At 39.9% G+C, this 16,200-nt stretch overlaps 1 protein-coding gene across 3 annotated transcripts in view; it reads right to left on the bottom strand.

Annotated features, from left to right (window-relative positions):
* Positions 1–15,758, bottom strand: part of Mmd (monocyte to macrophage differentiation associated) — a 29,802-nt gene extending 14,044 nt beyond the window's left edge. Inside the window, exons 1-5 of one of the 3 annotated variants that reach the window (XM_026407807.2) lie at positions 15,496–15,758; positions 8,621–8,702; positions 5,881–6,041; positions 2,734–2,808; positions 1,050–1,151 (exon numbers count right to left, since the gene is read on the bottom strand). In XM_026407807.2, coding sequence (XP_026263592.1) covers positions 1,050–1,151; positions 2,734–2,808; positions 5,881–6,041; positions 8,621–8,702; positions 15,496–15,521 — 446 coding nt within the window. In that variant the 5' untranslated portion in view covers positions 15,522–15,758. Of the gene's footprint in view, positions 1–1,049; positions 1,152–2,733; positions 2,809–5,880; positions 6,042–8,620; positions 8,703–14,769; positions 14,869–15,495 lie in introns of those variants that run through there. The other 2 variants (XM_026407808.2, XM_026407809.2) reach the window with 2 other exon arrangements.
* Positions 15,759–16,200: the final 442 nt, after the last annotated feature.

Raw genomic sequence — 16,200 nt, 5'->3', positions numbered from 1 at the left:
GTGATTCACTTCGTTCTTAGTGTTTAATACTCAAAACCTGTTGTGAAGTAACCATATCAGGAGAAGAAGGAGCTTGGCAGTTTGGTGTACATCAGAAGGCCTTCCTTCCTTTACTTCCTATTTTATCTGAATATATGATTTAAGAGTTTGAGCCCAAGAAGCAAAGTGTACCCTTGGATTTATATATATCACATATACCCACTTGGCATTATGGTCAAAAGAGATTTTGAGTGAATTTCAAAATCAGAGAGACATTAGTGAGAAGTACCACTTTCTCCTGAAAGGAGAAAATAAGACAATACTCTCTGACAAACACAAATTATATTCTGAAAGCCCTTCTGCCAACCATGGAGATAAAGAATTTAATAAACTATAAAATAAATGACAATGATATCATGGTTATGAGATTCTCAAATTCAAGCATCTTAAATAATAAAAAGAGCTATGGATCAGAAACTGGAACACCTGGGTCCTAATTTCCAGTGAGTCCCTTATGACAAATTTCAATAAGCCTTTCTTTTTATATTGTTCAATGAGCTCTAAATAAGGAACTGTCAAGTGTGTCCCAAGGCCATAATAGTAAGAGTTTAGATATCCTTCCAAATGGCCCTTTTTTTATGGAAGCCTATTTGGAACACCCAGTAGGTTCCTATGTTGGTAGGTATTATGCTGGGCACTTAATATCTGTTACCTTCAATCTTCATAGAAACCTTACAAAAGGCTATTTTTCTTACCTCAAGACTGTAAATTACAGAGGACAAGGCTAGTTGGCCTTAGAATGAGAAATGAGGTCCCACTGATTCCAAAATGCTTGGCCATATTGTCCCTCATCCACATCATATCATACACATGTCATTCATATCTTTCCATGGCAATCTGTTCACCAATAATGAATACCAAATGGTTCTAAAGATTTATTAAAAACAATATAGTCTATTTATGTATTTCTACTATTTTGAAGTACAAATATAAAGAAAATTGTATTGAAATGCAGGTAAAATTTAGGCAGTTAATTTTAAAATTATCAAACGTAAATTATTTTCTCTTACTTTTCATGGTAGAGAAATACATAAATGGTTCCTCCAGCTGCCATGAGCCAGATAAACCAACGCATATGAGATGCCAGGGGTCCAAGTTCACGGAGATTTAACCTACAAACGTAAACATGACAACAAAGAACAGAAGGGATAAATGAAGGAAATTCACAGAACTTGTGTTTTCCTCTAATCACTGAAAACTGAGAAAATAATTAGGATAAGAGCAGGAAGAGAAGGTATCAGAACAATAAGGAGGCAGATGGGCAATCTGGGTAAAATTAATAACTTAAAAAAGATAAAATTCTCGGTCAACCTTTAAGACTTAAAATAAGTTCTAGCATGATTTAAAAAGAGAACCAACTAAGAACAGACAAGCAGAAGTGACTCCCAGCACACCTGTCACGCCTGAATTTGCCTAGGAGTGCAGACTGGGGTAAAGGATACTTGTCTTTTTATTTCTGAGCATGTTTTGGGGAGTGAATTGCTTACAAAGCTTAATGAGAAACCTGAACAAATTTCTGAGCCAGAATCACATACCCATAGCAGATACCTAATACACAGACAACATGTCTCCATTACCTAGCTCTCTGCCAAGATGAAACATGAGAAGAATTATCCCAACATGTGTGATGGAAGATATTCTGTTAGAATTTAACTATGGACCATTGTGAGGTCTGAATTTTAAAATGTTTCGAGTTCATCTGTAATAGTGTCATATTAAGAATATGAAAAAAATGCTCTAATTGTCTATGACTATAAAATTAATATTTTCAAATGGAAAAGGTGCCCTTGCATAGCTAAACTAAATGTGAATAAACTGCCTACTTTGATACCTGATTCCTCAGCTTATACTTAAATTTTTTTTTACTTATTTACTTATTTTAAATTGAAATGTACTTCACAAAAGCATTCAAGCATTCTTGCTCCAATATGAATCAGACCTATAATTTAGTAAGATGTATTGGAGAGAGCTAGCACTTATTTTTATACTAACAGATAATTATGCTTCTTTGGAACAAGTGAGGCTACATTAGCCAGAATCTAGAAGTCTGCTTTTCTAATGACTATAGCAATTGATGGCATAATAAGAACTTCTGAGTGTTTAAAATTGAACCATGTCTTGATAAGGGAAAACTAATGTTTCTTTAATTATGTGCTTCAAAGCAACATAAGATTGCATTTGATCTGTACCAACAGGAAAGTAAGATCAAGGAAATGGAAGAGAATACGAGGTATTTTAAATAGTTAACTAATTTGGCTAGTTCACTTACTCAGATAGCAAAGAAATGAGAATGTGCTGCATAAATCTCAAAAGGAAGCTTGCTTTTCTCATATATATTTACAGCACTGTTTACTTGAACAATTCAAGTTCTGAAAAGCAGCAGAGGTATATGGAAAGAATATAGAGGGCAAAGTTTATGTTTAAAAATGAACATGCTACCTATAATTAAGTTCATAGCATTCACGTCCTCTTAGACAATTCAATTCTAAGATATTCATTCTAAACAGCAATATTTCTCACTTCAAAACTACAATCTGACCCAAGTAATCAAATAGGAAAAAATGCATATATTTATGTCCTTCAGGGGGAAATGGGATATATGCATGAGAGCTGGGGGCAGGGAGAGGAGGAATAGAAGAGAAATGAGGAATTCCAATCATAAAAATATTGCCTTCAAGAATAGTTTTATCTTACCATGGAGCATAAGATGCTGCAATGAAGAAATAAATTACCATTCTATCACACATGTGAAAACAATGCTCCACTGTCCTGGTAAGGAAGAAAACACAAGTTAGCCACATTTAAAAAAAAAAATGTTTAGACTGAAAGTATGGGTTATCATTGCACTATGTTGCGATTTCCATTCCTGTTCTAGTCTCTCATGACATTTATAACTTGCTCTTGTTTTTTTTTTTTTTAATATTATGAAGCCACAAATAAAAAGCTTTATATTGACTTTCAGGTTGTTCACACAATACATATTCTTACCATGTATAAGACAGAAATAGAGCCCCATGATAATTAGGAAGTCTAAAGTGATTAAAAGAAATGAAATCTGTCTTTTCTGATATTGTCCATTTCTTTCAGAGCCTATCTAACAGAGAAATGAAATTCCTTGACAGCAGATCACCTCCTAGTTCTTCCCACAGCACAGGGCATGAGGTCCTGATGTTCAGCAAACACTCCCTGAACTCAGGCTACACTCTTCGTATCTGTTTAGAATGTCTTTTAAAAAGCTTTCATTTTTAAATACCGCAGAGTAGACAAGAGGATGTAATAAAGGCAATGCAGTAATTTAGGAAAAGCCATAACAAAAACACAAAACACTGCATTTGCTACAAGAGGGTGGCCACTCAGATTTCTAAGCAAGTTCCTCTTTCCAAAATCGAAGTCAGGAAATGTATGCACCAAGATCTGCCTCATGGATGTCTACTCAAAATGGCTTAAGCAGAATCTGTCCTTTACTGAAGTGATTTAAAAGTATAAATGCACAGCATCACCTTGTATCTCTCTTCAGTGTGCAGGAGGTTCTAAGACAATCTGAAGGAGCACTAGCATTAGGCTTGACCTCCCCCTACACAGTATTGACCCAACAGACTGATCAGGACCTGTGTTAGTGAGTGAGAATACATCTGTGAGGAGGAATGGTTTTTAGTTTAGTGGCCGGAAGCTACAACTCACCCCCAATGTAACTCAGGTCACAGATCTAAAGAAGCAAGCACTAGATCAATGCTTCTCAAATTTGACTACTATGTATTACAATCACCCGGGGAGCTTTAAATTGTAGCCATGGACTCCAGCCCACACAATTCTACTTTAAGGCTAGAAATGTGATAGAGGGTCCAAGGAAAGGGAGTATCTGTTTTGAAACTTTTTTTTTTTTTCCCATTTTCCCTAACCTTCTGGAATGACTGCAACTCCTAGCAAGGTTCAGGGCCTTTTTTATTCTGCTTTCTAGATTGTCAAGACATTGTTAGAATAGGGAGCCACACCTGGAACTTAATCAAGATCTGCCACCCACTTCTCTCTCACTATTCTCACAAGTAAAATGAAAGTAATTTCTTTTTTACATAGAATGTGAAGCATTAAATGTGATAATGTAGGCCATGTAAAATATTTTGCACATAGTAGCACCTAGCACATATTAATATTTCCCTTCTCTTTTCCACTGAAATTAAGGCATTATTTGGATATTTAAAATATTTAATGCAGAGCAAAAAATCCAAATGTGGCTTTTGATTGTACCAGTGCTACATCAAGGTTCAAGAGAGTCTGGTTTCGTTACACTTTCCTTGTCCCTGGCAAGGAGGCCCTGAATACTGAAGTAGGTATCTACAACTCTTTATTGATTCAGAAATCTAGACATCAAAGCCAAGTCTGCTGAGGCAACCACAAGCATTGGAATATGCCAAGATGATAATGAAGTGCTCTGCTTCCAGACTGGCCTCCGCAACAGTGTGCCCTGAGGAGCCAGGGTGGGTACTTTTGTGGTTGTCTTATGAGCATGTTCCAAAGAACCCTTGAAATTCATTGCTGTGGTTTTATTTTAATCCCAGGGAACTGTCACCTTATAGGAAAGGGTAGCAGACAGCAAACTATATGCAGTATTGTGAACGATACGGAGAAAGAAAAAAAAAAGTGCTTAGGGGTCAAAGGTCTTGGGATGATCCAATTCTGCTGGTTTCACTGAGCTAGACAAGTCAGGTTACTTCTTTAAGTCTCAGTTTGCCCAACTAAAATTAAGGAGTTTGGATTAGATGATCTCTAAATATCCTTCCAGCTCTGTTACTCTCGATTCTACATGTGACAAAATCAGTAGTCATCTCCAAAATCCTGCTTGTAAATGAAACATCTTTTCAATACTAGATTTTTTGAATATTTTGAGATAATTTTTTTGAAATTCTATAAAACCAAAAAGTACTTTCAAGTATTACTTTAAATCTCTCTTAGACTGCTCTGAATCCTCCTTTTCCAAGAAAAAAAAATTACCCTCTTGGTTTTAATCTACTAAAAAGCTATTTCACAAGCAACCCACCCCCATCTGAATGTGCTGCTCCTTCTAAAGTTGCTCAAATGATTCCTTTACTGAGAAGGAATGTTTCTGTCTTCTTGTTGGTAGGCCAATGGCCACAGCAATGTTTGCAAAGTGCCTGACAGCTAACAATAGCAAAATACTTAAATGCTATACATGGAACTTCTTTCTAAAAGCTCAACTTCACAAAATGGTAAACCCAAACTGTCATATATCTCCTTACATCACATAGTCCTATGGTCTTTTGTAATTTTCCAATCATTTTCATATACATTATCTTATTCATCTATCACAATAACTTGTGAGTCAGGTATTATAACTCTCATTTTAGCAGTGAAGAAACTGAAGCTCCTTGAGGTCGAGTGACTTACCCAAGATTAAGGGGCAGGACTAGGACTCAAAACCCACTTGCTGACTCCAAAGTCAATGTGCTTTGTCACTAACCCATGGCTATTGCTTCTTACAGTAAGTATCCTTGGTGTGCTAGATAGAATTACAAAATTGCTCTAAGGATTATAAGTTGTTAACTCTTGGGGAACCAGTGAGTTATTATTTGTGGTTATTAGCAAAGGTTTGCTTTCTTAGATGCTAAGAGGGAGAGGAATCCTCAAGCTCTGTCCAACCCAAAGAAAGTGTTCTGATTACAGAACAGCACTTTTTTAGACCCTCCAACATCTACTGCTGCCCTCCTGCAACAAGAAGATGTCCACTCTTTGCCCCATGTGACTAAAAACATGCCAGTTTGGGAGGATGACAATACACTGAGTCAACTAGTTTGGCCTATTTAAATAGCATTTTATCCACTGTACCTTAAGTGACTCTTTTTCCATGATACAATGTGAAATACTGTGGAAACGATGAAGAGGGCACAAAGGCCCATTCCATAAATCCATGCTGTTATCTTTTCCCAGCAGTCATCAGACAGCCGATGGAGGAGGGCACTGCCCACAATGGCCGGAACAATGAGGAACTGGAGGAAAGGTAATGAGAAGTAAACATCCTAGCCATCAGACTTTTGCTAAAAATAGAGGCTTAGCAAAATAATTTTCTAACAAACATTTTCCTTTCTTGAATAATCATGAGAGCACAATGAAGTGGTTAGCTGTTGCACTGGAAGCACACTGTTCCCAGGGACTGTGCCAACCAAGGTGTACACCAATAGGCAGGCAAAGATGCAACATTACTCAACTGTTGCAAAATAGATGTTCTTTATCCTGATTTCATTAAAGAAGGGCACATTTCATTCTACTCTCTAATCTGATTTGGAGTAGGTATTTAAAATATTCAAATGCACTAGGTGCATTGGTGCATGCCTTTAATCCCAGCAACTCAGGAGGCTGAGGCCCCAGTTCAAGGCCAGCCTGGACAATTTAAAAAAGTAAAAATAAAAAGGGCTGAGGATGCAGCTCACTGGCAGAACACCCCTAGGTTCAATCAGTACTTCAAAAAATAAATAAAATAAAATAAATACAGTGTTCAAATGCCACTCATATGCCTAGATTTCTCATGGAGGTCCAGATTTTAAAATATTCTGTTCTATTGCCTCCATGGGCTACTGAAATTCCAATGTTTCAGTAAAGGGTCAATGAATGAATCAAGTCAATGACTAATATTATGCATATAACACCACACACACACAAAATCAATTATTCAGGTCATGTCCTGATTTTTAGTTTGAATCTGTTCATTCTATCCATTTGGGAGTTACTGCAGAATGACAGTAATTTTGCAGCATTTCATTTTTAATACTTTTGCTTTTAAGTAAACAAGAACAATCTGCTTTTAAGGCTCAACTACTCAAAAAATTTTAAGAAGCCAGAATCTTAGAATTTTGATCTCTGTGAGGAAGAAAGGAGAAGAAAGGAGAAATACCAAGAAATGATATTGACCAAATAATATTGTTATATCATGTGCATGTATGAATATGTAACAACAAATCCCACCATGTGTATAATTATAATGCATGAATAAAAAATATGGAAAAACAGAGAGAAAAAAAAGAATTTTACTCTATGCTAATTTAGTTATATGAGTGTAGCTGTGACTAGTAAGCATTTTATAATACAGAGAAACTCCCAGTAAAAATTTCCAGAAATTCCCAAACACTTTATTAATTATTAAAATAAGCACACCTAATAAAGAACAAATATTTTGGCACTCTTTTTGTCTTTTTTGGTCTTATTTTTTTTTGGTCCCCAACATCTACTGTTGCCTTCCTGCAACATAATATGAAATCTTGAGAGTTGGGACTGGTACAAATTTTCAGATGCCAAAGATTTTATTGGCCCAGAGCAAAATTAGAATAAGGGCAACGACATAAAGATGCTCATAAACAAAGTTACTTGATTTAAAGAAACATCCTTTGAGACATGAGCATTTTACTTTTTATGTTAAAGTGTCCTCTCTTTAATAAAATGATGACAAGAGAAGGTTGTTCTTTAATCTGTTTTAGACACTCCACTGGTTTCTGAAATCCAATTATCTGTATATTAAGATTACATTTTCTGTTCTAAAGACGATATGAGGTTTTGTCAGTTTTTCTTTAATTTCAGCTTACATAAGTGTTCCTTCACTTGTGACATATTCAGAAGTATAAGGATTTTTAGGTCTGTTCTAAGTAAGTATTATTCCTAAAGGTGAGCTGTATATCTCAATACCCAGACCATTACACTGTACCAGCACTGTCTACGACAATTAAAGTAGCTGCTTGTAAACACTTGTCTTTAGAGGAATCATTTGGCCATTTTCTATATTGCATTTCTAGACTATCTCCCAGCCACTGTTTTCCCCTCAAAAGCCTCACAAAATTCAACTGGCAAAGGGAATAATAAATCAAAGATAAAATGAAATTTATAATGACATAAGGAAATGACAACTATGTGACATTAACAGGAAAACTATGGAAATATATACATACCCACAAATACTGCATGCACACACAAAAGAAATGTATCAAAGTGTTAACAGTTTGTTTTTGAGTCATTTTGTTTTTAAAATATTTTTCAGTATTTTTAGAGTTTCTTATACTATGTATATTTTGCTCTTTTAAAGGAAAAAATTAAAAGCTTGGTGATCAAATCCAGCTTTGTCTTCAGCAATACAGAATAATATCGCTCTGAGAAATAGTGGTCACTGTGGAGATGGATGTAGGTGCCTCATTTCACTGAGTAAAAAAAGCATCTTTTTTTTTTTTTTTTTTTTAACAAATTGTGAACTCTCCTTGCCAAATGGGCATGGCTGGATTGTCTTGAAAAGGCAATTCCAAGGGTGACAGTCTTCATAACCAAGGTGTGTTTTTGGCTGTCCTATAACTAGGAGATTTACTTATTACTATTCTTTTAAAGATGATTTTACTGGGAAAAGGAAGTTGAGGATAGAGCAGACAGCAGGTTAGAATACACAAAGCATTCTCCATGCTGATTTCTGGGTAGCTAAGGTCACAGAGGTGAGTAAACCCCACTAATCATGCCGAGGTTATTAGAGCTGATTACCCTTCTTCCCACCAGAACCCTATGGGCAGAACAGCAATTACAGAAAACATGTACTCACTGCATGTGTGTAACAGTTAGCAGCATGTTCATAGCAAGTTGGTTTGTAGCGGCCATTGGCTGGAGCTGGATGGTTCATGAAACTGTAGAAACAAAAAGCCATCATGTGAATAAAGCTTAAAGCAATGAGAAGAACAATGAGGTAGGCCTGCAATGACTGTTTATTCTAAATGAAGAGGTCACTGGTGAAAATACATAGTTACAGGAAGAAAATCAGAAGCCATTAAAAAAATGCAAACTGGGGTAATACCAATGATCCTAAAGCAAATACCCAGGTCTACTGAATGAAGTTTTCTTTTAGTTTACTCAAAAGATAAACCTTCTACCAACCAAAACAAAAACCATATTCAACACTTCAACTGGTATCCCTAATGAGCCAAAAAAAGTCATAACCAAATGGTTAATATTAAATATTAATAGAAAAAAAACAAGGGAATTTTCTGGACTTCAGTTGTTGTCATTAAATGAAACGATATATGTTGTATTTGAAAGGTTTCTGTTTTCTCTCCCAGAATGTATACAGCTTTATATATGCAGATCTTTATAAAGCCTACATCCCACAATTAAAGGCTTTCCCAACTAGTTTCCCCATATTGTGTTACCTGTTCTGGCAGCAGACGGTTTAAATGATACCTGGCTTCCTCTAGGCCACCTAAACAAGCAGGTATATTTTCACCTTCATTCTTCCTGAATTAAAGGAGTTTGCTTCAAAAACCAAACACATGACTAGTACCTGATATCCTGGCTACAAAATTTATATATCTCACAAATTAGCATATGGATGTAAATATTTAAACCTGTTACCAATACAGATACATGCTGGAATTCCATACTTCCTGTGTACCCAGACACTATCATAATCAGCAACAGAATGAAAACCTAAATACACAAGACCAAGAGATGACAGTGCTCATCTATTTCAGTGTGCAGATGAGGATGCCCCTAAATCTGCACTCACCCAGGTTTCATGGTGGATCCAGAATTACTCTGACCACTCCCAAGAGGAGAAAAAAAAAATTGTCTGAACAAAGAAGTAGATGCAAAGCAGAAATAAAGAGGGGTCAAAGAGCCCTGGCCAGCACTTAGGTCTCAGAGGTCAACAGGTTTCATACAATAAAATTGTCTTTTTGTATGAGCTAGTTTGGAGGAGGGGAAAAATTTTTGCCACTAACAAGTTTTGACTAGTCACACATTATTTGTTGACATGATGAAAACCCAGACCAGGCTGACCAAATGGCAGAGCCATATTATCAAAAACTGGCTAAAACATGGTAGCAAGCCATTCTAAACAGGGCCCAGTTGGTGATCAAAAGACTGGCCAATATTTTCTCCCTGATTAAGAAGGGCCTTAAATCCTTAAATCAAATAAATAAAAACCAAATGGCAGTTCTGTCAACCCCATACACACAGTTCAGGTGGAATATCTACTATGGGATGAATTTGGGACAGTGAAGATCTTGAACCATCAATGGGTTAGATATTTAATTAGTAAAATATCTACTTATTGATGTTGTCCACCTGGTGACTTGAAAACTATTTTTAAAAAATCTACAGCAAGCACTTCTGAATTTATCCAAACTATTCTCATACATAGAGAAATGACTTCAAGCAATCATCTTTTCTCCCATGATAATTCTTTAAATAATTTTGCTAATTTCCTAAGGGATGATGGTGTTGCTATACAGCTCTTATTAGTAAAAAGAAAAATAATTACGCTCTTGGGAAGAATGCTTTCAGTGTCTGAAGCATTGAAGGACCTACCACATCATTACCCTGAGACATAACAACAGAGCTACAAGTAGCACAGCCTAGTGGGAGTTTCAATGGGTAAAAAGTGAGGGTCCAAAATGGCTGAAGTTAGATTAAATTGAAAATGCTCCATGTAGGGTGCAGTAAGTAGGATCTGTCTACCCACCAAGAGGCTGCAGCCTAAGATAGCAATTTATATCTCTGGCAGCCCAATCTAAAAATAGACAGGCCATTACACAGCATCAGGGATAGATTTTCACATTTTCTCCTATAAGCAAAGAAGCTGGTAGCCATGTTTTTGGCAGTGTGGTCCCTGCTCACCTGGAAAAATTCAGGTTAAAAATAAAGTAGGAAGTTGTAGAGAAAAAAAGCCCCTGTCTAGTGACTTAAGGGAGTCTCTTTTGATGGACAGGGACAAGATTAGGGCAATAAGGAAAAGTAAGAAGCAAGTATCTTGAGAGTGTTTCACTGTCTGGGACTCAGAGGGATAGACAGCACAATTGTTCTGCTAGAAAAATTTAATAGAATTTTTCCATTTCTCTCTGATCTACCAGCATGCCATCAAGCCTCCTCCTCAGTGTTCTGAAGAAATTACTTCTAAGACCTAAATGGAAAAGCAGATGTAAAATGCAAATAAACTCCCACACATGTGCCTAATCTCTTCCTCCAAAAAAGAACAGAGAAAGGTTCAAGTGTTATGGAGAATAGGCACCCATTTACAGAAGACATCTCTGCTAAAGTAGAGTAACTTAATGGTTACCCAGTGCTTAGAAAAGGGTAACCAGCATGCTGGGAAGGGTCTGAGGGAAGGTGATTTAGTCAGAGGGATGGGAACCACACTTAATACATTATTAGTTAAGTAGGGTTTTTTAATTCATTGCCTCACTTTGTCTTTCAACATTCTCTCTTGCCTCTCCCTTGCCCAGTGTCCTTATGTGGCCATCCCATGTGACAGAATGCAAAACTACAGAGGGAAAGAACAATTAGGGATCCGGAACAAGCCTTAGCAATCCACCAGCAGATCTCAGAGGCCTATGATCAAATCCTACAAGCTGTATTTGATTCCTCTGTGTTCCTTTCTCCAAGTGCAACATCATTACCTTCAAAATACATTCCAGGTCAGTACTTCTCTCTACAACTCCACAATTCCTACCTTCAATCAAGACACCAACATCTGAAGTCTGTGAAAATATAGCCTCTTAACTGGCCTTGCTGCCTGTCCTCACCCAGACTCTTCTTTAATACAGCAACCACAGAGTCTAACTCGCAGATCACATCACAACCCTATCCCAACTTAAAACCTATCTTTTGGTAACACTATAACATGTCCCTGATCCACAAGCCCTGGGCAGTGTAGTTTTCACTTCTCCAATCTCAAGGTACTCCCTTCCTGCAGCTACACCCTCCAGCTACAACACCTTTCTGTTCTTTCAACAGGTCAAGGTCTTGTCTATCTCAGGGCACTGGTTGTTTATTTCTGCAGGAAAACTCTTCCCCAGCAGGCTCAGTTCTCTTCTCATCCTTCAAGCTTAGCTCAGATGTCACCTGCTCAGAGATTTTTCCAGACCTTCCTACCTAAAGTGTCACTTCAGCCCTTCCCAACAACCACAGACTTTATCATAATTCGTAAGATTTTTTAAAACTTGTTTTTCGTTTCCTCTTTCCCCACTGTGGCATCAATCCCATGAAGGCTGTCTTGTTCACCATGTCATTTCCAATTCCAAGGACAATGCCCAGCTTATTAATGAAGTTTAATTTTAAAAAAATGCTCAATGAATAAATGAATAGAAAGACATTTCAACTACTGCTCAACTATTTTAACACAATTTAGTTTTCCTGGGGGTTCAGAAGGTTCTGTAAGAGAAATAGGCAGTTCTATAGTCAATGCAACTTGGAATCTCAAAAAATGAAAACAAAGATGGAGACAACAGATCCTCCAAGGGCCCCTTCAACATCACTTAGGCCAACCCTGGGCACAGCACCTTACTATTTATTAGCTCCCCTTTGGAACTGAGCATAATTGTTCAGGAAGTGTATAATGCCAATGTGACTTCATTATTAAATAAAGGGAGAAGGCATACCTAAGGAGACCACCCCAATCCTATGATTCAATGCTCTAAAAACATGCAAAACAGGCACCCATAGAAGACTTCTAACACTGCAAGATAAGATACTTTCCCATATGTTCAATCTTGAAGCTAACCATTATTCACAAGGCTGGGATGAGGAAGAGAACATTCATATCTCAGAGACATTGTGGTGTGGACACAGAAAAAGAAAGGATGAGCTATCCACAAGGGTGGTAGGGAGAGAGACACAAAACTGAACTCCTAGGTCTGCCCCTTCTTAACTGCCTATAGGCAAGTTCTCTGTTGTTCTTTAAACCTATTTGTTCTTTTATTAAGTGGGTATAAAATTCTGTCTTCAAGGGTTATGGTTGATGAAATGGGTAAACTATAAGTACCTAGACAGTGCCTTGGCACCAACAGGCACTCAATTAATGTTAGCAGTTATTATCATTAGTCAGATGTTGTGAATGGGGAGGAATGACTATATATGTATGATTTGGCATACTGGGATTCTCAACTGGGAAACCAATAAAATAAGCAAGAAAATATTGTGTCCCACTGTAATCTTTCACATCCTCAGTTTTTTGAGAAACCACAATTGCATAAATCCCTCCAGTTAGGATAGCAGTCTGTTTCCTTACAGCCCTCCTTCATAGGAATGGCAGAACTCTGGATGCTGACCCAAAGCCACAATAACCACCAAGTTTCATTTTGAACAAAGCAGCAAGGTGTTCTTGTAATTTAGGCATAGCTACAAACTGTGGCCTAATGAAATGTATTTACTGCAATCCAGTGCTTTTCAATTGGGTCTAAATGATCTATCAGGAAAAGGAGCGAAGTATGTGAAACACAGCATGTCCCTTCCTACAATTCCTGTGTAATTTACGTACCTGCAACTATAGTGAATCCTCAGAAAGATGTGTAACGAACACAGCTTCCAGAAAACGTAGACTAGTATTCTCAACATTTTAATGTGTAAACCACAAAAATCAGGACTTTCTAGTTATATCACCTTTTATTTGCAAGTTTTATTTTCAAGTTCAAATTGATGCTTACAAATAGCTTTCCAATCTAGCCTATCATAAACAAGAAATTACAGAATCACTCAATTCTTCAATCAAAATCAATGTAGATCTAGATGTCATAAAGAAACTGTTAATATCCACAGTGCACAATAATATGCATCTGCTGAGAAAATTACTATCTATACTACACCAAAAGAAAATGCCTGTATTTTCAATTTTTAAATGGATAGAAGAATCTAAAATCACATTACAGTGATGCTAATAAAAACTAGACAGATTACTGTCCAGCAAAAAGAAGGTAGTGCAATCAGCTGAGAAGGCAGGATCCTAAGTGAAATTGGTTGGGCCTTTTTTCCCCTTTCATTTCTTTTAGGACTGTTTGAATGTTTTTGCAACAAAAAATAAAACAGGCTTTTTTGTTCTTTCTTTAAAATAGAAGAATTCAAAGGGGCAACAGAGAAATACGAACTTAATCAAATAGGGAAGGGGTAGTTTCACAGAATAGAGCCACTGTTCTCTGAAAACAGGAAGAACACAGATGTGCAGACAAGTAAAACCAAATCAAACAAACCACATGCATAGAGCTTCACAAAGCATGCCTGAACCACTGTTACATTCTCCCTTATCCCCTATAGTCCCCAATTCTGATATAAGGTTTTAAAGCCAGAACACTTTTGTTCCCTTTTGCCCTTAGAAACATTGATATGAAGTTCCCATTTGGGAAATGGTGCCTGGCTTTGTACACCCTGAGTGATGAGCAATATTCAGAAGCCAAATCTTCAAGTTGGTCCCCTTCCTGATGGCACAGACTACTACAACTCATGGGGGTCGGGGGTTATTGGCTCCTTTACCTTTTGGGACTAGGAAAAGAACAAGATAAGTATAATTCGTAAGTCGGCAGTGAAGGAAGATACTGGAAGCAAGAAAAAGGTGCACTTGAAAATTGTAAAATTAAGGCAGTGCCTAAAAACTCAACAATAACCTCTTTGGAAGATTTCAGGTATGTCTTATTTTAAGTTCCCCATCATAGCCTGCTGAGCTAGCTGGCTGGTGGTGAAGGTTTGGGAATAGGGATGGCTGCCTTGTTCAGACAAAGGGATGGAGAGTTACTACAAACACAGGAGGGGTGAACTTTCACCCACTTAAACGAAACAGAAAAGCCCAGAGCTTCCTCTGGGAACTATGGGCCAGCGGCCTCCATCCACTGCTGTAGGGCAGAGACCTGCAGAAGTGAAGGCCGCGGTGCGCACCCCCCACCCCTCGCGGTCTGGCGTCCCCACCAGCTCTTCAGTGAAGAAGCAGCCGACCTGCCTTCCGGTGGCGCCTCCTGGGTTCCTCCTCCTCCTCTTGGTTTCCCAACCCAAGCGTCTCAACAGCAGGTCTCTGCACTCCACTCGAAAGCTCTGCACTTGCTCCTTCGCTGAGTCCAAAATAGCACGGCTCTGGCACTCCCAAGCCTGACAACCCAGCGAGGCCCCGACGTGGTCAGAGAAGGCTGGGCCGGATGAGCATGCCTCAGTTTCCCTGTTGCTGGGGCCATTCACAGACAAAGCATCCAAACCGCCCAGGCCACTCTCCCCGGCTTTATAACACGTCAGGACTCAGTAGCAACCCTCATTCCGTGCGCCCCGGGAGACCCCACCCCGGGGGATAAAAGGATGGAGGCCAAAGCCTGGGCGGGAGGACTGGGGGGGGCGGCACTGAGGCTGGGGCTCGGGTCCTCAGGGCTAGCAAGAGCTCTGCTTGGATGGGGATCGGGCAGGCAAAACCAGACAATTCCTGGGAACCAGGGCAAGAGCGGGCTCCGGATGTGCAGATCGCGAGGGGCCACCCAGGTCAGGCGCGAGCTCCGCGGAGGAAGGGGATCGCCCAGGGACCGAAGGGCAGGGAATCCCTTGGGAGCCGAACCAAGCCAGGGCGCGGGATCCACCGGGATGCACCCAGGTGAGGAGCCAGGACCCACGCGCGAAGGGGCGGAATGTGGGGACCCGTTCCCAGCATTAGCGGCGCGGCGGGCGCGCCAGTCTTCTCACCGCTGGAATCGATTCTTGAACCGCATTGATCCTCCGCTCCTCCTCGGGGGCCGGGAGCTCCGTCTCGTCAGCACCGGCGGCGGGGCGCGCGGCCCTCATGGGTTTGGGCTGCTCCAGAGGCCGCCTGCGTGCCCGGTGGAGCCGCTGGGCCGGAGTGGGCCACGCTGGGGGTCGGGACAGGGCCGGGGCCAGATCGGGCGGCTGGGGGCGGGAGGGAGGCCGCTTAAACGGCCCCGGCACCTCCCGCCTCCCGCCTCCCGCCTCCCCAGGTCCTCCGCCCCCGGGTGCCCGCGCCCCGCCCCACCGCCCAGCTCCACCCCCGCCCGCTCCGCCCTTCTGCGTGCGCCCGCGGCCGCCAGCGCGTCACGGCACCGAGCGGCCAATCAGCGCCCGGAGCGGCGCGGCGGCTACGCTGCCATTCATTTCTGAGGAGCTCGGGCGGCGGGGCGGGGCCTTACTGAGGCGGAGGCGTGGCGAAGGGAAAGGGGAGGGGCGATGGAAGGGCGGCGCTCTTCCATACAGCGTTGAGATGCAGCAAGAATGGAGGTGGAGGAGGGGGAGAGGAATTATAAAAGGATTTGGACTAAGACTCTGAAAAGCAATTATGAAAAACATAGCAAACAAGGACCTCTGATCACATTCTATTCTTATCTCGGTATCATTCATCCCTCCTTCGTCATTCATTTCTCCATCTTTCTATTCCTT

Source organism: Urocitellus parryii, chromosome 7 (assembly GCF_045843805.1).
Source record: "Urocitellus parryii isolate mUroPar1 chromosome 7, mUroPar1.hap1, whole genome shotgun sequence".
Lineage (NCBI taxonomy): Eukaryota > Metazoa > Chordata > Mammalia > Rodentia > Sciuridae > Urocitellus > Urocitellus parryii.
This window is presented reverse-complemented; position numbering and strand designations above follow the sequence as displayed.